At 40.5% G+C, this 23,526-nt stretch overlaps 1 protein-coding gene across 3 annotated transcripts in view; it reads left to right on the forward strand.

The window, feature by feature from the left end:
• The window catches only part of adgrb3 (adhesion G protein-coupled receptor B3), a 119,162-nt gene that overhangs the window by 83,089 nt on the left and 12,547 nt on the right, over nucleotides 1-23,526 (forward strand). For all 3 annotated transcript variants that reach the window (XM_085369372.1, XM_085369374.1, XM_085369373.1), the window contains exons 14-18: nucleotides 2,306-2,408; nucleotides 2,929-2,972; nucleotides 15,875-16,001; nucleotides 16,992-17,095; nucleotides 17,235-17,337. In XM_085369372.1, the coding sequence (XP_085225498.1) occupies nucleotides 2,306-2,408; nucleotides 2,929-2,972; nucleotides 15,875-16,001; nucleotides 16,992-17,095; nucleotides 17,235-17,337 (481 nt within the window). The remainder of the gene's footprint in view (nucleotides 1-2,305; nucleotides 2,409-2,928; nucleotides 2,973-15,874; nucleotides 16,002-16,991; nucleotides 17,096-17,234; nucleotides 17,338-23,526) is intronic.

The raw sequence follows: 23,526 nt of genomic DNA on the forward strand, positions 1-23,526 counted from the left end.
AGACAGATTTAATCCTTTGGAAGCTGCACAGGTGTCCATTTTTATTCACAGTAGCAGATCAAGTCTGAAAAACATGCTGTGCCTTTGTCGCTCCAGTGTCCCTGAAAGTTCCACTTAATACATTGAATAGAAATCTTATTTTGTCCTTCTTACAAGCAAATACTTGCATTTTGCTGCTGTTCTTTTTTTTTTTTTAGAGCTCTGTGTCACTGTAGCATGCAGTATGTAGTTAATTAAGGATGACATTAGTGTCTGGAAAAGCAGTGGGATGTCCCAAACAAACACCTGGTGTCAGACACCAATCAACAAGTCCCTGGCAGCAACGTCCCAAGGACAAACCGGTCATTCCAGCACCGTTCGGGCCAGCTGTCACAGAGAGAGCAGCAGCCCTGTGGGTAAATGCAGAGAGGAGGTTATAATGGGACACTGAATTGTGTCCTCTGGAGACAAACATGAGGATAAGCTGATCAAATGGCAACTCTGAAAAGAGAAATACCAGGCAATGTGGCTTTTAGTGTACTCGTAATTAGAGAGGCATCTATGTGTCATGTGTTTATTACATTTTAAAATAAGTACGGGAAACAGACATATGCAAAAGTCAGATGACAAATTTGAATTATTTGCTGCTCATCATTATGGACCTGCTGCATTTTCAGCTCTTCTTTTCTTCGTGTGCATGACAATTCTTCTCCCTGGGGGAAAGTACATACTGATTTTTATCTTCATTTCAAAATATAATATGTTCTGTCAACTATACCAAAGCTGGATATCCCATTGAAACATGACTATGATGCTAGCCTGTAAAAGCATATAACACAAAGCATCTTCAGGTGAGCTTTGTAGACTGTGTTTTCTAGTTTCTTTTCTTTTCTTTTTTCTTTACATAATTACTGCCAAATCATCCTGTATAGCATATCTGATGTCTAATGGGCAGCTCTTGTAGTCCTCCTTTACTGACTTTAATATTGAGGTTAGTATTCAGTGCAAGCAGCATTAGAGAAAATATGCTGCCTGACACTGAAACTTGAATTTGAAGAACTCGCACTCTGAAATGTAGATCATTAGATTAGCAGGCAGAGAGGAGCTTTAAATTCAAAAATATATGCACAATATCTTCCCTAAAACACCAAATCAGGTTTTAATACCAGCATGGCCCTTAAGCCTCACTGACTCTAAAGTTATACCTAATCCTTTAGTATTAACAGTAATTTTTCAGACATTATAAAAATGCTAGAATCTAGAGCATTGGAAATGATGATGCATGATGTTATTCCTAATGAGGGATTCACTGTAACTCGTTTGTGTCTGTTTGCGTAGGTATTTGGCTACACAGGATGAAGGATTATGGCCATGCCACCTACTCAGACGTGTTTGTGTGCAGTCCTCCAAACAACCAACAGCATGTGGCCCAACAGGGGTTACACTATGCGTAGTTTGAATGTTGATTAGTTGAAAAGCGGGCCTGAACAGGAAACTGAGCTTTAGCACACTAGAATTTCACTCATCAAAACTGAAGCACAGACTTGTAGGATGGTCTGATTAGTGAGAGAATCTATTAAACCTACACAAACAGCTCACACATTCAGTGCAGGGATCCAGTTTAATTATGTCACCCAGTCAGCCCCAGCTGCCTGTGTGGGACAGCTGTCAATCAGTGCAGCCACATCCCAAATTCAACTATGGTGGATGAGTTAGAAAAAGAAGAAAAATCACCCCACCCAGCATTGTTAGGAGAGGAGAAACTGATTTGTTTGTTTGTTTTGTTTTTAATAACAGCTTCTAAATATTATTTTTAGTGCTGTAAAATTAGACAGACTCCCTTTTAGATCCATACTCCAGTGGCACTTAGGGGAAATGCAGTTTCTGCACATCAGTGTCTTCATTTTTCTGCTCTGGTGGTTGCCCCTCAGTGTAAATTCATGCACCGTGCTAACACAGCTAAACTTAAAAATAAGCCACACTGATGAACAACACTGAAATGTTAATTGACAAGGACATCTAAGAAGCATTTAGTAAAAAGATCACAACACATATGTGTAAATATGGCTACCTATGCACAAACATAGTTACACATACAGCAATTATTATCATCCATGTTTGTAAAAAGATTTATTATAAATTATTATAATTCTTTTGGTTTTTTGACTTGATCTTCTCCCGGTGAATGCGATGTTAAGCTCTTTTTTTCCCCGTTTGTTTCACATGCCATGTTTATTGTGAAATTTTGTTCGAGTCTTGACTAAATGCAGAATGACACATTTGAATAATTAATTTTGTAATTTTCTCACATCTCTGTTTGATTCAGGAACCACACAGTTGTGAACTCCAAGGTCATAGCTGTGACTGTGAGACCCGAGCCCAAGGCCACTGAGTCCCACCTGGAGATTGAACTGGCTCACTTGGCAAATGTAAGCACAGTAACTAAAATGTTCATACACAAATGCACAGTAAATACTATATATAGTTTGGATCTATAGTTTATTGACCTTCATGTTCCTTTGTTAACACTACACAAAGAGTTTTTGTTTGCTGGCTGAGTGTTCTACAAAGACCACAGCACGTATCATCTCCCATTAGCTGACACACAATGGCGGTTAATTGGCTCGATAATTAATTTGTGTCGGGAGAGAGCACTACGTTCAGATAATTACAAGGACAATCCCTTTTTATGATCCAGACCTTTTTATTCATCTTTGAGATAAAGTGCATGTAAGTCTGAACGTGTCAGCAAATTTGTGCATGCGTGTGTGTGTCTGTGGTAGTGGAGTTCAAAGCTTTTTTGTGTGATCTATGAAACACGTTTTCAAAAAAGCTAAATAAAAGGACAAACGTGCACTTGATTTATAATAATGATGATGGTGGTGATGAAAATGATGATGAGTTATCATCATAATTTACCAAACATTTTGTCCTTTTCCTGCCTTCCAGGGAACAATGAACCCTTACTGTGCGCTGTGGGACAGCACCATACTGTAAGTGGGCATGCACTTTCACTTCTTTTCACTTTTTTTGTTGTTATAGGTATTCATTGTTTTCTGTGTGTGTTTTTTTGGGATAATTTCCATGTTCAAAATCAGGGTGATACATTTTTCTGGGTAAACCATTACAACATTATTGGAACTGCAAAGAAACTGCATTAAACCTCATTCAGAGCGAACAACACGGTAGGCCAGTTGTAAGTCATATGAGTTTAATGCTTGGCTGTAAAACTCACACGTGTTGATTTAAACCTGTGTTCATACTGACTTTGAGTCAATGATGGCGAGGTCCTGAAGTTGCAGAGTTCTTGTTTAGTGAATGTCATCATGACTCCATCAAGTTTTCTATCAGAACCCAACACGAATCAAACAAATATGAGTTACTAATACTAATGAGTTAGAAAATAGCCCGTCTCACAGCAGTTGAGACATTTATATCTATACCAGTCCTTTACAAAATAGTTTGAGTGCATACAAAACTAAAAGGCAGCATGTATAGGCTTCAGCAGACTTCTTAAAGATATTCATTTTACAGTAAGTGCTGATAAAAGTCACTGCCTAAGGTGCCGTAGCATCAGTCAAAAATACTGCAGAATTATATAACGTATCAGGAGGGAAACTCCCACAAATTATGAGGACACAAAACACAACCGCTTTACCTAAACGAAACACAGCAGCTCATATAGAATGCTTAATTTTATGGTGTAGAAATGTGACACTCCATAAGAATACAACAAATATTACATTTATGTAAAGCCAATGACTTGAGTAACATTACATTTTGCACTTTTGCTTATCTGAATAAGTTGTTTGCTGCTTGATGCATAGTCCTCCAAACTGTGTCTGTGTTTGAGATTGTTGTGCCATTTGTGTTGATTTGATGTCACCTTCTCTGCAGCAAACAGAACAGTCCCGTGATTTCCCATGTTGGATCATTTCCACTCAAAAGTGGAATTTTTTTCGTACTTTACAATAAGACTTGTTCACGGTGTCAGTACGTGTTAATTAGCCTCAAAAAGACATCATGAATGATTGCCCCTGAGGTAGTGTAGAAGGCCAGGTAGACTGCCTCACGGCTGGAAAGAAAAGAAGCATCACATAACAGGTGGGGGGCCAGGGCAAAAGAGGTCAGATGGATGGCCTGAGGGCTGGAAATCTGCTGAGCTAGAGAGTTTAGAGGGTGGCTGCAAGGCTAGGGAGAAAAAAAAAGATGGTTGGAAGAGTTGTGATTGGTGGGCAGTAGTTTTGATCCAGGACAGGTAGACAACTGGGATGCAAATACTTCTGAAGTGGCAGCAAATTAAATATCAGTGAGTCTTACAGTGGCAGACACCAGTCTTAAGACCTGGAGCAATTGGGGTAGTGCCCAGTAGTCATGGCGCAGAGAAGACAGGCTATTGAATATTTGAGGGATGGACATTTCACTGGGTGTTGGCAGGGGCGGCTGATGGATGGTTGGGGTGGCCGATTGAACAGCTTAGGCGGCTACACAAGCAATTACCTGATGAAGAATTCCAGTGCTGGACATCAAAAAGAAAGAGAGAGAGAAAGAACTCTGGTGGCTGTTGGGGCAAATGGCAAGGCAGGATCCAAAGAAAGATTTGCTCCTGGGTGGTTCAATAAAACTTGATAAACCTAAAAATGAAACAGGGTTGGATACTGCAAACAGCAGGCAAGTCAACTCAAACTGCATGAGGGATTTACAGGCAACAATGTCTGCAATGGATATCATCGAGTGGGCGCAAGCCAGCATTTCACATAATGAAGAAAGAAAACATTTGGTGTACTACAATAAGGTTGTAGTTTTGTCTGCATTTGTCTGCATGTGTTATAGGAAAAACAAGACTTTTCCTCCTTCTGTCGCATTTCGGCTGCACAGCCATCGTTTGCGTCATCCACTTGGGCGATACATGTGTCTTTTAAGCTCAACAAAAATACCAGGATTATTATAGAAAACTACTCAAGCTTACCTGAAATCAGTGGAAGAGAAATCGTATTTTTTAGAACTTCAACATGGACAGCGGTATTGTTTTTTCTAAAATAAGAATACTAACACTATGGATGGATCATGTTTTGTAGAACTTTTGTTCAGTTTGTTGTTTATTTTTATTTTTTACCTGTAACAGGATGGAAATGTATTTACTAGAAATATGTTTGATTCCAGTTTCACTTAATTGTGTACAACCTAACAGCAATAGTGGATGAACAGATCTCTGGCAAAGGCATATAAAAGCTTGTTACTTTCACTGTGAAATAGCATCTGAATTGTGCGCGGTCTGTCCTCTATCACAGTATTTGAGGGCAGCTGGTCTATTTTTGAACAGCAATGATACAACTGGGACAACTCAGCTACATTCTCTCTGTCTGACTTTCACAAACCTAGTGTTAACTATCTGATTTTTTCCCCCCCATACTACATTAGGTAATTTTAATCATAGCACCACTGAATGACTCCATGGTATGATAATCATTTTTCAAACATTTGGCTCTTTCTATTATCCAATAGGATCCACTCTTAGGACTCATTGAGGGGATGATGTGCCATCTGTCAGCCATGTTGGTTCAAACCAAATGAGAGTGCTCATGTTGACAATTAGCAGAGAGAAAACATTTGCAAGTGGAGAGCTATGGTCCACGTGCAGGTTATGTGAACACTGAGCTGGACTTTAACATAACCTACACGATCAAAGTATTTTTAAACAAATGTGAACAAATCTTTCAGAATAGGCTTTATTTATATAAGACTTACAAATAATGAAATGTTGAAATTGACTATAACTAACTTCCAATGTAATATTAAAGTAGTGACCATAATATTAAACTGCTTGAAAACAGTGAGGGCTCAATTCACATCATTATTATGGAGGCCTATAGGTGAATCTGCTGCAGTTGGCTAGCTTTGAAAACGACAGAGAAATATAAACAAACACCACACACTGAGTTCTAAAATATCCAATATCTTTTTTAAATTTACTCTTCCGGTCTCCAGGTCCACAGCACTGAGTGTAAACATATCAGATGCATACACTTTTATTACTTTTTCAAATGTCAATATTTCTTTCAAATAACCTCGAAATTACCAATATCCCACCACTGTGCCAAGGGAACAATAAAAAGTGCAACCCAGTGACTTCAGATCAGTTAACATCCCTGTTGTGGTCAAAAATAAATATTTAGGGAGAATTAATCTGCCTGACAACTCACTTCACCTTATCCCTAGCTTTCATAAATAACATTTTAACTATATATATATTAATCCATCTTAGAATATCTTAGAAGTGATATGACACTGTGAGTCTACCATAAGGTTATTTTACAGTTCTGACTTGTCTCTTTCTAATGCTACTAGTTGTAAAACTAGGCGGTTTTCTTCCTTACTGCCCCCAAACTTGTAGAAAAAATAAAAATGCAGAATGACGTTCCAAGCTAGTTCTGGCCTTTTGACGTTGCCTTGCAATTAACTGCTTTTAAAAATCCTCTGATGCTTGGGAAGCAGTGCATGGAAAGCCATATGAGTGTCTTTTTGACATTTTAATCGCAGATGCTTCAGGACCCTTTCTCGGATTATCAAACAGAGTCTCGTGGAAGCTAAACATCAAACGGCTGAGAACATTTGCAGATCCTTAAATAAGGATTCACAAGTCAGCATCTTGGCCCTTCATTAAGACATCTTTAAAACAGAGAATTTCACTGCCTTTTATTTCACCCTCAAGGTTATTTTCTTGTTTAATGTGTTTACTCTAAGCAAGACAATGAAGTACGAAATTATTGTTATTTAAATATTAAATAATGACTTTCTAGTCAAATATATTGATGGATAAAGTCTTTTTTCCTAGCATGCAAAGACACGTGTTTGACACAAGTTTCGAATAAAACAAAAATAAAGTATAGCAAGGACTCGAGCAGTAAAACGTGTTTTAAACAATTATGTGTAAAAACAAAACAAAACTGCCGATTACAACGGAAAGCGCTTTCAAGTCACGTCTTTAGCTTTTACTGAAAATTATGCACCTCGTTAGTTTTATCTGGCATTTCTAAGTGCTGCACAATTCTTAGCAAGAATTTACCGGGAGCACTCCACTTCCTGAGAAATTAAACCTTTTTAATCATTTAGATGTTAACGTGTGAAAGCAGCTGTCACTGCTTCGAGTTCTACAAACATCTGGAGAAGCTGAATTTGAGCCAAAAAGGCTGCACCCTACACTCTCCAACTGCTCCAAATCCTATGAATCAAGAGAAACCTCTGCAACAGCAACATTTGCTTTCCATTTGGACATTTAAAAAAAACCCCAGCAGCTTCATGGCGGTGTGTTTAAGTGTTGAATCAAAATGTATCTACTACAGCAACAAAGAAGATGCCGCCATCCACAAGTTTGTCTGTGTGGTTCAGTGGTAGTCGTTTACTCCATGAGCTGGGTGGAAGCTGGGACGGAGTTCATGCAACCACGCCTAACCTAGTTTTTGAATATAACATTAAATCTGTGACAAGTCAAACAGTAACATTACTGCTAAGAGAGAATTTACATTTACTAATAAATTTGATAAGCATTGCTTTCATTTTAGTTGTGCCTGGTTTCATGTGAATAATGCTGTATCTGTTCACTTCAGTCATGTCCACGGTCAACTCTGCCTGCAGCATAATGCCATGTAAAACTCAAAATCACGTCTCACTTTATCTTTCAGCTAATGCGGTATTTGATTTTAGGTTTGGGGGTTTTTTGGGGGGTATTTTGTCTTTGTTGTTGTTGTTTTGAAGAACTCTCCAATGGTTTCCCCTGTTTGACGTCAATCTTATTTGACATTTTCATATCTGTGATCAGCAGCTGTCAAGCTTTTTCACAGCATAGGACCACAAAGAGACACATTCGCTCCATAGACTCGCACTTCATCAGATTTAGTCTCAGGGACCCATGTGGAAAGATTTATGTCAATTTCCGAGGGCTGCTTTTGAGTGGAAACTGTTGACAGTGCAGATGTAGAGACAATAATGGTGAAAGCGCCTTTATGTCTGGTGGCTGAAATCAAAAGGATGGCACCAGGCGAGAAGTGACAGTACGAGTGATGTTTAATAATTCTAATTGTAAGCTTTAGTCAAACAAGGGCTGATAGTGGACTGATAACGACTCTTAACTATGAATTAATTCACAGTAAAAGGTATTTTTGCATTTGTGCATGGGCCAGAGGTTGGGGTAATGCACATGTACACACAGTGAAGTATGGCATGCAATACTAATGCACCAGCCCCTTGCAGGCGATAATTATCTGATACTTTATGCATGCAGGAATTCTATCTGACTCCATTATTATTTAACTTAGATAATAGATGTATTTTTATATTCGTATAGATGACCAAAGAAAACTTGTGTACTTTCAATTATGGCTGTCTGAACTTACAGTTCGCAACACAATTTAAATTTACCAGTCACATAAAGTTTAAATATTGGTATTTAATACCAAACATTGGACAGTAGATGCAGTGCAGTACAGTGCAGACAGTAGTGGATGCACTAAAGGTCAACTAAACTGAGGATAACAGGCAGGCCATTAAGCCAAGCTCAGCCGGATATGCTGGTAGATCACCTGATAACAGCTCATCTCAGTTCAAATGATACCCTTTTATGCATCCAATTGTCAAATCTCATAGGGAGGTCTCATTGGCTGCACAGAGTTGCTGCATCTTCAAACCACTTTGCACCACCACCCCTCCACCTTCATGCTGTCTCTGACTTAATCAGTTTTCTGTCTGTCACTCATGCATGCTGTTTTGTACTGAGTGCTTTCCATCAATCCATGCACTTTTTTAACCACGTATCCAGTTTAGGACCACAGGGATGTCTGGAGCCTATCCTAGCAGGCAAATGACAAAAGGTGGGGTAGACCCTGGACAGGTTGTGACTCCCAGAAGAACCAGACTGACAAATAAAAATGTTTGCTAATGAAAAAAAAATCTCTCTGTTACTACAGTGACCCTAATGAACTGTAGTGATGCTTGTCCCTTGGTGTATTTTATTAAACAGATACACGATACATTTCATTTGTATGCACCTGTAGGGCTAGTCACACCCTCACTAATAAATACAGATGTCACGTTATCTTGTTTGTCTGCCTCGTTTTGAAGGGTCTTGTCCCACTCAGGGAATGTTAGGGATTAATCCGATTTCCCTGATACACAAGAATATGCGCTCATTTTTCTTTTCTCTTCACTCAGTTAACACACACAATGTGGCCCACAGGCTGATATAAATTGCCCATCATCAAGAGATCCAAGATGGATGGAATCATTTCCCAGCATTGCCCCCTCCCTCCTCTGCCTGCCATTGTGTGTCAGTCTTTCAAGACTTTATAAAAATGCCTTAAGTGCATAGCCTAAGGCACACTTTAAGCTCCCATCTCGGTGTCTGCCTAATCTAATGTGGGCATGCAAGGAATTTAAAGGTTTTTGCATCCCTATAGAAACATACAGTTAGCCTTGCTTATGTGCAGTGTGACAAGTGAGGTTAAACAACTGCAGCTATGGTCATGTAGCGTATACAGCAGCACCACCATGTTGGCTTAAAAATAATGATACAGATTTACTGTTTGACTTATGCTGTAAGTATAATGTCTAAACATGTGGGTAAGGTGTACATTTAGTAACAGGATGTGTAGAGGGGCTCAGTCTTTCAAAGTTAAGTTGTGGTTTAGCAAGACTCAAAGGTTTAAATACTGAATGTGCTTAAAACTTTGTGAGCTTTCTTTGTAACTCTTGCTGTCACTTATCTTGCGGCTTGACACCGAACTACGTAAAAACCGGAGCCCCATCAAGTTCTGTCAGAAATTTTAAGTCCTGTAAGTTTTGATGTAAAGTTGTCAATAGATCACTGCGTGGATATAAAGTGGTCAGCAGTTGGTGTGTGATGAATGTCATGTCATCAGTCTTACTGTGGTCAAAAATGTCACTTTCTCTTGGGGATGTTTTATATTCTTGGGCCACCGAGCCCCAATAAGGTCAGGCAACACATCAAACGTGGCATACATAAATCCCCAGGCAGGGATTGTTCTCCTGTCAGCTTCCCCCCGGCACAGAGGATAAGCAAACATCTAACAAGTCAAAAGTTAGAAACAGATCATGCCAAGGATTGAGTTTTCACCAGGGGAGAGATGGATTCATCCCAAAGTTACAAAGCATCACACATTGTGTCAATCTGTCACGTCAAAAGAAAGCCTGCATTGGAAAGTAGGTTGCATTAGACTAGCATCCCCAGGCTTCTACCTTTCTACCTATAAAACCCGGAGAGCAGTCAAATGGTGGAAGTGGAAGCTAAATTGGCTAGTCATTCATATGTATATTAGGCTGTTAAGTAGGAATTCTGGAGGGAGGGGAGTGGGGGTGGGGGAGTGGAGTGTTTCAGTTTGCCATCTTGGGGAGAAATCAACACACATGGGTGTATGTCCTTTGTTGCTGACATTTATTGATAAAAACAGTACAAAAAACCAACCATTTGTACACATATTTACAAATAATTCAACATTGTCAGCAATCACTCACAATCCTGGCACTGCCATGGTACCTGTAGTCTGCATTTACCACATGTGTATCTTTTGCAGTGAACACATCGCACAGTGGCCTGATTTTTCTTGCATTTGTGTTTGACCTGACACGTGGCTCTTTTTCCAGGGCTAGGTGTGGAGGGTTCTGCCCGAAGCAACTGATCTTTTCTTGCCTTCTTCGCAGCTACATGAGAGTGAGCCAACTCTGTTGCAAGCGCCACCAGGAAGTCCACCCGTCTTTCCTTCGTCCCGGTGCATGCTTGATACAGCACATGTGCATTCAGTGCTGCCATGTCAATCATGTTATAAAACACGGCGACTGGCCAGCGCCGTGTTCCTTTGCGGACAGTGTACTCCCGAACCATCTGGTCCATCACATCCACGCCACACTTTGTTTTGTTGTAAAGGGTGACAGTGTTTGGCTTCCTTTTGGTGGTGTTATCAGTCTGAACCACGCTGTGCATGCTGCTAAGAATATAGACTGTCTTCTTCCGTTTGGCCGCATACGCCATCAGCGTGGCAGCAGAGGTTGAAAACACCTAAGAAATAAGATAAATTGTTATTTTCATAGCCCTTTTACACACAATGAAACACATAAACATAGAACCACAAAAGACCTGCAACATACCTGAGTGGTGAATACATTGCGATCTGTCTGTCTAGTGGATTGAGGAATTTCCCTGCGAATCCTGTTGACTGTGCCGAGGATGGTGGTTTTCCGTCTAAGAAGTTTTTGTGCCAGTGAAAGCGATGTGAAAAAATTGTCCGTGGTAACATTTCTGCCCTTGTCTAGGAATGGTTCCATCAGCCTCATTACTACATTTTCAGAAAGTCTCTCCCCAGTGGGACGACTGGGGTCCTTGCCAAGATATGGGAAGACATTGCAAATGTACTTGGATTTTAGGTCGCAAGCCACCCAAAACTTGATCCCAAACTTGTCAGGTTTACTTGCAATATACTGCAGGAAACAGCACCGAGTCTTTGATGGGAAAAGCTGTTCATCAATGGTGATATGTAGACCAGGGTTGTAGCACGTGATGCAGTTGGTGACAAATGATCCCCACACACTGGAAATTGCAGCAAACTTGTCAGTCTTTGCTCGATCACAGCGGGTGGACTTGTCATCAAAGCGTAGGTGTTGCATGATGTTTTGGAAGCGGTTTCGTGCCATAATTCCAATTATCTGTGGGTTTCCCAGGTTTGCTGACCAGCAGTCATTTACAGATGGAAGCCTGCAAACCCCCCGCAAGATCACAATTGCAATAAATGCCATTAGTTCAGGGAGGTCCATGAACCAATGAACATGCTCCGTTTGCTGTGCATGTTGAATAGTCCATTCTTGAATGCTACGAAGCATGTCAAGAGTGACGAAACACAGGAAGCTCTGAAGGCGACTCGAGATACTTCTCCTGGCCTTAGCCGTTGGCTCTCCATCTGCAGCGTACGCTTCTATTGGGGTGAAAGGGAGACAGGTCCCCCCAAAAGGGCCACGTGTCAGGTCAAACACAGATGCAAAAAAAATCAGGCCACTGTGCGATGTGTTCACTGCTACAGGTACACATGTGGTAAATGCAGACGACAGATACCGTGGCAGTGCCAGGATTGTGAGTGATTGCTGAAAATGTTGAAATGTACTCACTCACTTTTTATCATTATTTGTAAATATGTGTACAAATGGTTGGTTTTTTGTACTGTTTTTATCAATAAATGTCAGCAACAAAGGACATACAAAGGACATGTGTTGATTTCTCCCTAAGATGGCAAACTGAAACACTCCACTCCCCCACCCCCTCAATCACTCACCCCCACTCCCCTCCCTCCAGAATTCCTAGGTAACGACCTAATATACATATGAATGACTCCAGCATTTGACTGACTGCTCTCCGGCTTTTAAAGGTAGAAACGCAAAATGATGACTCCGCGGGGGTCTAAGGTAGAAAACCAAAATGACTGCTCTCCGGGGGTCTAAGTGCTAGTTAGATCGTGACAATCAGTTTGAGTATGTAATAGCACCCTACTTGTTACCTTATGGTACCTCATCACTCTCCTACAGGAATTACCCAAAGTGCTGAAAAGTGTGCACTATTGTTATAAAATATGTGCACAGCAGTTTTGTCACGTTAAAAGATTCTTTTCTAACCTTTACTCTGCAGCTGTGCAAAGATGTACTGACTACAGTGTTGTGAAGAAGTGTTTTCCTTTCCTGATTTCTTAGTTTTGCATATTTGTCACACTTACATGTTTATCTTGTAATATTAGATAAAGATAACCTGAGTAAATACAATGTTTTTAAATCATGATTTCATGTATTAAGGGGAAAAAAGCTATTTGAACCTACCTGGCACTGTTAAAAAAAACAATTGCCACATCTCCCCAACCCCACTCCCTTTGTTAAATCATTAATTTAATGGAATTTACCACAATTTTTGGAAAGCTGAGTTGAATTTAAGCAGCCACACCCAGACCTTCTGAATCAAGAAGTCACTTTAGAACCTCTCTGACAAAGTGAAGTAGGTTAAAAGATCTCAAAAAGCAACACATCATGCCATGAGCTAAAGGAACTTAAGAACAAATAAGAAAACAAGTCACATCAACCTTGGAAGGGTTCCTAAGGCATTGGGACTTCATCAAACGATGGTGAGAGTCATTTTCCACAAAAAGAGAGAACTAGGAACAGTGTTGAGGCTTCCAAGGAGTGTTCGGACTATCAAAATCACTCCAAGAGTGCATCAATGACTCATACACGAGGTCCAAAACAACGCAGAAAAGCATCTAAAGAACTGCAGGCCTCACTTGCCTCAATTAAGGTCAGCATTTATGATTCAACAATAAAAAAGAGACTGGGCGAAGGTGGCATCCACAGGAGAGCTCCAAGGAGAAAACCACTGCTGACGATCCCCAAAACTTCTGGAGAAATAATCTGTGGATTGAAAAGACAACAGTCAAGTATGGTGATGGTGGTAATGTGGTATGTGATGGTAATGTGATGGTCTGAGGCTGCTTTGTTGTGTCAGGACATGAATGACTTGTTGTAATTGATGGATCGATGAATTCTGCTCTCTACTAGAAATCCTGAAGGAGAATGCCCAGCCACAAGTTTGTTCCCTGAAACTCAAGTACACTTGGATTATAGAGCATGATAATGATCTGAATATCAAATGCTTGATTGCGGTTGTTGCTGCCAAGGGTGGCACAACTAGATATTAGATTTAGGAGGTAATTATATTTTCGCACAGGGCCAGTTTGGTTTGAATAGCATTTTTTCCCCCTTAATAAATAAAATTATCATTGAAAACTGCATTTTGTTCTTGCTTAAGTGTCCTTTGTCTAATGTTAAAATTTGTTTGATGATCTTAAACATTTAAGTGTGACAAATAAGCAAAAAGAAAGTCGTGGTGATATTGCGTACAGTTTCTCACTGGGTTCATATAGCTGTAAATAGATTTGCACTTGCTTAAACCAACATTAATCTTAATGTTGAAACTGGAACATCTGGAGAGCCACACACCTGTACAGACAAAAAAATGATGGAAAGTCCAACATGCAATTTCAACATTGAACTACTTCTGCAATCATCAGCAGTGCGGTATCATAAAATCCTTCTCAGCTATCATATGACTCCTATTCCAGGGCTAAACTTGCTCCATATTTCACCCACAGGTGCTTCTTTGGTGACTTGTAGACATGTTGTTTATTTGCTTCAAACGTTCATTTTGCACCAGTTTTGAAGAAATTAATGTTTCTGATATGACCAATTCGTAGAGGTTCTGCTGTATGTATAAATACATATAGTTTAATTTATTTATAAACTGTGATTCAAATTTATAACTAAACTTTTTTAAGAACTGCTGATGCTAGCTTAATGAGTGGGTCATTCGCTTTTTTCTCTTTTATCCTTTCTTTCTTTTTCTTTTGGTTTTTGTCTTAATTGGTTTATGCTTTTTGTTTTAGCATGCAGTCTGCTGAAAAGCACATATCAGTTGTGTACACAGAATGGTCACAGCCCAGTTAAGAAGAGAAGCAAAAGGGGGAGGATATCCGTTTATCGTTTCATTGCTGTGCACACACAAACAACCCACAGTGTCGGTTGGCCCTGGCTGGAAATTTGCAACTGGCTCCATGGTCTCTTCCAGGAATAATAAATATTTCTGCCACATTGATCAAATGACAAAGCAGGATTAGCTCGCACAGCAGCCACTGCCCGCTTAAACAAATCAAAAGCCAGTACGTCTTATATTGTCTTGAATCACTAGTATGCATCTTTTTCCCTTTTCTTCTTCTTCTTGGCTTTATAAAATTAGTAGTAGGGTGAGCAGAGCGCCTTGCAGGACAACAGGTGTTTGCTAGTGACGGCACGAAGCTAAAAGTCAGGTTGGGTGTTGCGGCAAAGGCTGTGTTCAGAATAAAGCCTCGGTGATATTTAATCAGCAAGGATGGTATTTCTGAAGGCACAAAATGAGTCGGGGGTGAATGACAAATGGAAGAGAGACGCTCCTTTCATTTCACCTACTAGTGGTGTGAAGTGGGGACTGGCTGCAACCATTTGCGCTGCCTCCGCGGGGTGGTATTAGTTCTGCGGTGTTTTTTTAGGGGAGCGCTTCACGCCGGGGAGCGACAACTTTCGTGTAAAATGACTTTCAGGAATGACCCAAAAGCATCCTTTATTCCCGTCATATCACTAGACTCGAAGCCGAATAAGCAAACCTTGCGACGGCGTGCGTTTATTTTTTCACTGCATCTGCCTCCCCCCCTCACACCAGCAGAGAGGAACAAAGTATCAATCTGATGCTGTCCACCGTTTCCAGGGTGAAAATCCCCCCAAGGAAGCATTCAAAAGCTGCTAATTAAAACAGCTGAGGGGGGGAAAAATCAGCCGAAAGTGGGGGGGGGTAAAAAAGGACAGGATAACCGGGGGGGGGGGGGAAGAGGATTATAGTCGTTTGGAAAAGATCTCTAGAAGAATATAAAGCACGCAGAGAGGCAAACAGGTAAATATAAAGGCTTTTAACTTGTGCGTGAAGAGGAAATAACGCTGTTTTCTGTATCACTCGACTCGTTGGTATTTATCTGCGTATAGCGAATCAATCAGCACCGGTCTGCTTGGACAGCTCCGTGCGTCCTCCCCCTCCTCCGTCTCTGCCTCTCTATCTGCTCCAGCTGAAATGCTGCTCGTAGCCACACCAGAGCCGTGTCGATTAGTCTGTTCGCTTTTTTTCTTCTTCTTTCTCTCTATGAAACAATCTCTCCAGCTCTCGAGTCATATTAGTAATAATTAAATAAAAACGCCGAAGCGATGTCGAGAAGTCCTGTGAAGTCGTGTCACCGCTGGAATTAAACCTCTAATTGCCTCTGCCTCCTCCTTGCAGGAACGATTCTTGGGGAGCCTGGTCCACAAAAGGATGTAAAACGGTGCTTACAGATGCATCCCATACAAAATGCTTATGTGATCGTGTATCTACCTTCGCCATTTTGGCTCAGCAACCAAGAGAAATAGTAAGTAGGCTATTGATTTGCTATTCGATGTGGGTTTCATGAGCTCATGTAAAGGAGAAAGGCTCCCTGTTCGTGTGTGTATGTGTGTGTGTCTGTGTGTGTGCTGGTGAGAATGAAAATTGAATCTTCGTGTGTGCTAATCCTGTTAAATAGTAATACAGTGGTAAAGGGGAGATTGTGGGGGGGAGTATTTTCTAGTTTGGGCATAGACTTAGATAGATAGATTGTGTATGGGCATGCAGAGGGGGAGGGTGTGTGCGTGCTGGTGCTTGTCTTTAAGTGTCTCCTCATCAATCATGTTAGGGAAGAGATAAAGATAAAGTTCACCTTTTTTGGGTGCTGTTTTCTTTACTGACCTGTCCACAAAAAAAGCTGACAAATTCTTGCAGGTGAGATCTTTAAATTGTGTTTTGAGCACAATTGTGTGTTGCAATTAGACTGGGGTAAAGGAAGCAGGAGCCTGTAATTTCCTGAAAAGATAAAGTAATTAAATCTGAGAACATGCAGTACTTACACTGTGGCCTTCCTCTCTGTCAGGCCTAAATCATACAGCATCATTTTTCTTGCAGCAAAGTGCTTATTTTGTCTAGCTTTGATTTACTGAATATGGTTTATAATATGGGAAACCGCATTAGTGTATGTGAAGGAAGCCTCAGTGGCTGGCCCGCGATTGGCCAGCCTCCTTGACTTCCAAGTGTGACTGAGAAAACACAGCATAAAACAAAAACATTGGTTATAATTACTTCCACTGTTTATTCTCCTGCAACATGATCTCCTGGAAAGTTTTATGCAAGTATCTAAACAAGCTTCAAGCCCACACATGCAACTAAAACCTCAATGTAAATTAAGTCGCACTGTGGATTATTCATATTGTTGGTGGTGGTTGTTTTGATTGCTTCCCTCTCTGGCCAATAATAAAGATTTACTGTCCTGCATGAACCACATCCAGCCTCCCACTGACTGGTTCGTCTTGCTCTGTCATCCCTACAGACCATGGAGTACTCAGGGGTCCCATCTGTGACATTGATAGTTGGCTGTGGCTTGTCTTGCCTCGCCTTGATCACATTGGCAGTGATCTACGCAGTGCTATGGCGGTAACTGCAACGCTTTAAGTGCATACATTTCAACCAAACAATAATAATAATTCTCAGTTGTTATGTGATGTTTCATAATCTGGTGAAAGTTCTGGTAAAACTTAAAGTCTGGTTAATTCTCTTCCCTTGTTTTTTTTAGATATATCCGCTCTGAGCGATCCATCATCCTGCTCAACTTCTGCTTATCTATAGTCTGCTCAAACATATTGATCCTTGTTGGGCAAACACAGACCCACAATGTGGTAAGTGCAATTTAAGGATTTATTGGGCACAGATTCCAAAGTGTGGAGGTGCATGGGTTAGAAAGATCCAAATGACACCACGCTCACCTACACCAGCTTTAACACAGCTCAGCCTTCTTAATTTTCATTCTGGCATTTCTTTGAGCTCAACAGGTAATAGTTTACCATGCAGAATTATGCAGAGCTGTGCATATTATCATGTAGAATGTAATGAGGTATTGAGGATGAAAAGATATGCTACAAATGCTCCATCATATTCACCTGTTCCCAGTCAGCTGGAGAAGTGTTAGTCAAATTTGCTCATCTTTAAGGCAGAGATTTGAATCAATAATCAGTCCCATTCTTCATCTGCCAACTCTTATCTTCAAAATAGCACCTTTTGAACTCCAGATTTCTTTAAAGAATATCTTTTTTAAAGAATCTAGTAGTTAGCATTTTGCTGTGTTCAAGTAAATTACTCGTTTTCTTTTAGGTCTCACAGAAGCCTTTTATATTCATTCCAAATGGAAAATAATGTGTGTCTAATGCCTCCTTAAGATGCAGACCTACTCTGCCTTGGCTTAGAACCATACATATTACTCTGGTGAAACTTGAGACAACCCCCAATCTGTTGGCACTGAAACTACAGTGATATTCAGACACAGTTAAAAGTGCAAAGCAATAAAAGAATTAACATAAAAGACTGTCGGGACCTTCTATATATTATAGAGTTCCTTAAAAAGTCAAGATAGGTTCGCAGCAAGTAGTGTAAGAGCAGAAAGGCAGACATTTTGCACACCAGCACACATGGTGCATGGGTCAAACGCAGGAAATTAGCATTCTGTCCTGCTAAGACTGAATGTGGATTTGGCATTGCTGCAGTGACTCAAAAGCATCGCGGAGAGATAGCAAATCATTTTTTTTTCTTCAGATATCAACAAGAGCTGAATTTCTGATCAAGTCACGGCAGGATTCGAAAACCCAGCTGCTGCTGGAGAAGCGCTTCCAGTAAAATGCGTCGTTTCCTTCCTCCTGCTTTGTCACTGGCCAGCGAACAAGTAGCTAATGTAAAAGATTGTTTGGCAAAAAAGTAGTTAGGATTTACAAGCTGCCCACACAGATGCCCTTCTCGGTCATTTGGCAGCACTACAGTGTGACACATTGTCTGATTACAGGCATTTTATTGTGTAACCACTTTCTCGGTATATCTTTACCTTTTGCGAGACACACATGGCTTTTTGTCCCTCATCTCATTATTCCTCAGTGTTTCTCGTATTCGCTTCCATTTTGTTTTTGTTTGTTTGTTTGTTTGTTTTGCTTTTTCAGCTCATTAATAAGGCACATCTGGATATTCTCATATCGCAGCAGTCAAAGATTTTAGAATCTAAATCACAGACAAAAATCCCTTTAAAATGCTTGTAAAAATGAAAGAAATGTGTCAAAAGAGTTAGGGGGTCTTTTGTCATTAGAAGTATTGCTGGTGCTGTATAACACGAGTACTGACTTGCCACTCTTACCTTCTAGTACTTTAGGACCAGATGGGCCAACTAGTGGTTCTTACTACTCATAAATCAAAATACTGCTTGTTAATTTTCCCGAGTTCATCGAAAATGGAAACATGGACAACAAATGAATAAGGAAACTAATCTAATAAGAATCAACAAGATAAATTATGGACAAAAATGTGCTAGTTGTTAGCATCGTGACGCGAACCCGAGCTGGTTCATTACAAACAGTCTCGTAAAATAACAAAAACAGCATCCGCACATAACAAGTTCATCTGTGTCCCTGCTGGCCCTCGCATCTCTGGCACACTGTAGTAGCCAAGACGCTGAATCCACAAAGCTTCAGGGCATTTTTTAAAGCTGAGCTGATTTGAAGCCCTGTCAGATTTAATCAGGGCTTCAGCCATCTCCTGTCTTGATTGTAAGGACCACCACTTAACATGGAATACTCACTCGGCTCGCCTCTAATAGGATGTCTGTCTGTGAAATCTGTAAAGAGATTAGGTGTTTTTCCCCCCCGAAAATCCACTGACATACTGAAGATGTAATTTCAGCATCTGTTAGACTGACTCAACAAGCTACCTTGTCAGACTCACGGGGATCAAAATAAGCAGTGCTGACAGATTTGTTTGGAACGGACCAACACTGTTATTAATACTGAACTTTGAAGCTACACAAATCTGGATCAAGGTTGTTGGTGTAATTGAACCCACAGAATTGTAACCTGGCTTTGAAATTCCTCTTAGTTTCACTGAAATTTTCAGCAGCTTTAAACTTATTGTTTTGTCTGGTTCAGTTTTTATGATCTGTTTTCTCCATTAGTAAACAGGTGTTTTTGTATAAAGCAGAAGCAAGTGGCTGCTGAGCTAAACTATAGATTCTGCTTTCAGTAAGTGACTAGAAAAACCACCCAAAGATTCATTACTTGCAGATTTTGCCTCATTCTTACATTAGCAGATTTAGAATTTTGAGCCAAGCACACTATTATCAAACTGCTGTTGTGGCTTCTGTGCATAAATTATCTTTACTTCTAAAGCAAGCACACAAAAAGCACAAATGTGCTTATTTACCATGGCCTCGAGAACCAAAACTAGATTTAATTGGGGACCTCAAAACTCAGCTAGCTGAGTACTGTCGTCAAGAGTAGTAAAATGTATTTATTCAAGTGCAGCTGCGCTGTAGATAAAACTTCCCAAACAATGCAATTATTACTAGTGTCCCTTTGCTCTGTGTTGAACACTCTGTTGTAACAATATTTGAGAAAATGCTCATCTGTTTGATCAGACACTCTGTAGAAGCCGGTGTTTGAGTGATAGGCCACCAAGAGGAGAAAACAGTCCCTGTGTGGGTTTAATTGCCATGCTGCCTGACACAGCCTCACTTGTTTTTCCTCCATCTCCTGTAAGAAGTGCACATAATTGGCTCCACTGTTTGTGGATTCCGAGTTGCTCATCATCTAATAGAAATCATCTTTTTGCTATGGAGGTGTCCCCTGGGAGCAGGAAGACAGTGAATCACCTTTGCCTGTGTATGCTTTTCCTTTGTCCTCTGTTTCTGTTGATCCTGGTTTATAGAAAGACAAACAAAGACAAGCAGGAGCTGTTGGCTTTGCCTGGGAAGATGCAATTAGAGAGTCTTGGAGCTAGAGAGGCCGTTCCACTAAAATGCTCTTACTATGAAATACATAAGGCAGATGGGGTCAAGGTGTCATAAGTCTTCTGAAATGAGAACCAGTTTATAGCTTTATCTTCATTTTAAACCTCCTGATGTTACAAGTTATCACAAGTGAATTGCTGGCAGTCACTCCCTTTGTGACATTACAGTGTTTATACACTTTGATCTGCGACAGCATTGCAGATGCTTGCCTGGCTTATTTGATGTTTGCTTTGAGAGGGGATTTTTTTCTAAACTCCTACTGCCTGTTCCCACTGTCACAGGCAAGTCAGAGGCATTTCGGCAGAGTTAGGGAGGTTTTCCTTACATATAGATATCGGATAGGTGACAGATTTTGATATGAAATGGCCATTGCATGTCCTCTGAAAGTTTCAGGTGGATTGTAAAGATGGTTGTAATGATGAAGAGCCAGACAGAGATTTTTTGTTTTTTTAATGGTGGTTATAGTCCTTTATTGATGCTGCTTAGCAACAGCAGCAACTTAGTTGGGCTCCACACTGAATTAGTGCTCTGTGATTTAGGGTTAAAGTCAACCCTCCATGAAGTGATTCACTCATCACCCACTGGTCATTAGTAGCCATTTAAGGCTCACAGTCCTTATGTCACCCTGCTTTTGTATATTGCTCACCTTGCAGTGTGCCAGTCAACTTATTCTTCGCACCCATTGATTGTTACTTACCTCAGAGTTGAAGTTACTGTAACTTGGTTCATGGTCACTTTACATCAATAGCAATTATTTCCTTTCATGTCTTCAATTTGCTGAGTTTTATTGCAATCCACATTTGCTTTTTGCCATATTATTGCTTGTCTCTTAATGTGTGTACAGCCCTTTGAGAAATGTTGACACCACTTAAAAGGAATACAGTTAAAGATGGTCATCTACCTTGATGCTTCCTTTAAGGTGTTTATCAAGCATTAGTTAATGTTACCAATGCACTTATGTGAGTCTGCATGCATGAAAGCATTGAATGTTGATGATTCATCTTCAGCATTTGATGATGAAGGCCTCACAAGGCCTCACAAGCCACAATCTCTGATTTGTGGCCCGTCACGCAGCGACAAGTGTCAGGTGTCAGTCTGTAGCTTCATGTGACCGGATTCCTGTGAAAATCACTTGTAGGCTTGTGCTCCTTCACCTGAGACGGAAACATATGTTTAGGGTTCAGGACTGGAAATTGCCACAATGACTGTCCCCTGTTAATACAAAGCCTAAGTCGCCGCTGTTACCAGGCAACATTACATGATCCTGAATACAGATCATAAAAGTCAGTGTGACATCATCAGTGCTGCATAGCAACAGTAACCAGGAGATTCAAAGCCGATGACAGTCGGTAGTCTTTGCCGCTGATCTAAAGGCACTCTGAGGATACTGTTGTGGTTTCTCGGGGGCTGATTTCACGTTGTCAGCACCTCATCATAAACAGCATCGCTGAGAAAGCAGCACTTTGTTTAGAATCTTTCTTTGTGTTGCGTGAACTGACGCCAACACTGACGCTAACAGGAGCGTGACAGCGAGGTCAAGAATGGTGACAGGCACACATTATCACTGTACTTTTACTCTTTCTGTGCAGCAACATGAAGGAAACCATGAAATGAGACCACCCCTCATCCATCCATTCTCTTCCATTTATCCTTATCAGGGTCACAGGGGGCAGAAGCCTAACTCAGCCATCATAGGGCGAGAGGCAGAGTACATTTCAGATAAGTCACCATCACAGGACCAACTCATAGAGGCAGACAACCATTCAAACTCACATTATTCCTCATCCAAATGACCTTAAATTCAACACTGCACTTACTCGGATCCTCAGCAGTGCACGTCAAGTTTGAAGTAGACAGGATAAACAGATAGATCCCTGAGATGTGCAGCATTATTTTGACAGAGTAGTTAAAAATAATGGAATTGGAAGAATGAAGCTTTTTTGCCATTTACTACCATTAAAACATGCATAATATATGCACTTAGTCATCGTTTATTAAACATAATCAAGGGTCCATGCACCAAATATTCGACATACAATAACTGCAACACACAATAGCACATAGTTTCAGCACACTACAGGCTTCATCTCCTTAGGATGAGCTGCACGGAAGTGGGATTTGGTTCATCCTCTTCAATCCAGTTCAAGGTTTCACTTTAACTAAATTGATGTCACACAGAGTAGAAAGTGACTAAATCAACATGCTGCTCATTCCTACATACTTGGCAGGAATCCTCTGATTATGTTGGAGAGAATAACTGGATGTACTGTTTAGAGCCTTGGGAGTGTTATATATTGAGATAAAGTAGGCAGAAGTAGAATTGTTATCGGGATGAGTTCACTTCAGGTTCATGTGAGGCACATCCACAGACCAGGAAGTAGAAGTAGCCATTTTCTGGCTGTAGTGGCAAAGTCAATACATTTTTTTCAGCGTTCCTCTGCGGTTCAACAACTCTTTGCCACTACCACTTTTGTTGTTTGGAGTTTTTTAACGTCCTCCACCCAAGCACCCACTGTGTAACGCACTGGGGCGCTTGCTGCTTGATTCAGAAGGAGGGTGCTTCAGTCAAAATAACCACCAGCCTCCTCCTCCTACAGTGATTCAGTACAGTTGGGAAGATAAAAGCAATGTTATATAGTCCAGTTCAGATTGTTCTACAGCATTTTAAATAATGTTGTAGGTCTCTGCTGCGAAAACACAGTGAGTAATCTATTTCTTCAGGTTTCATTAAAATTTAGAGTTTTAACCTGACAGTGTATGACTTTGAGTATTCTCATAAAACCAGTTAATGAACCTATAAATAATGGAAATAACCAAATATTGAATATTAATTGGACCCTGAAAACAATTTCATCAGCAACAGTAGTGTGAACAAGTAATAACATAATAGAAAGTTATGTATGAATAATATGTCACTGCTCTTTTTTACTTTGTGGCTTTGAAGGTTGAAGTGTCAGAGACCTTTTAGTCAGAGTTTAGGCAGGACACATTAATTCTTCAAATGTCCTGTCCTCATCTTAAACTGTCACTGCTGAACAGGCTTGAAGCA

Source organism: Diplotaxodon limnothrissa, linkage group LG13, assembly GCF_057381915.1.
Source record: "Diplotaxodon limnothrissa isolate DT_005_m linkage group LG13, D_limnothrissa_male_GT1.1, whole genome shotgun sequence".
Classification (NCBI taxonomy): domain Eukaryota; kingdom Metazoa; phylum Chordata; class Actinopteri; order Cichliformes; family Cichlidae; genus Diplotaxodon; species Diplotaxodon limnothrissa.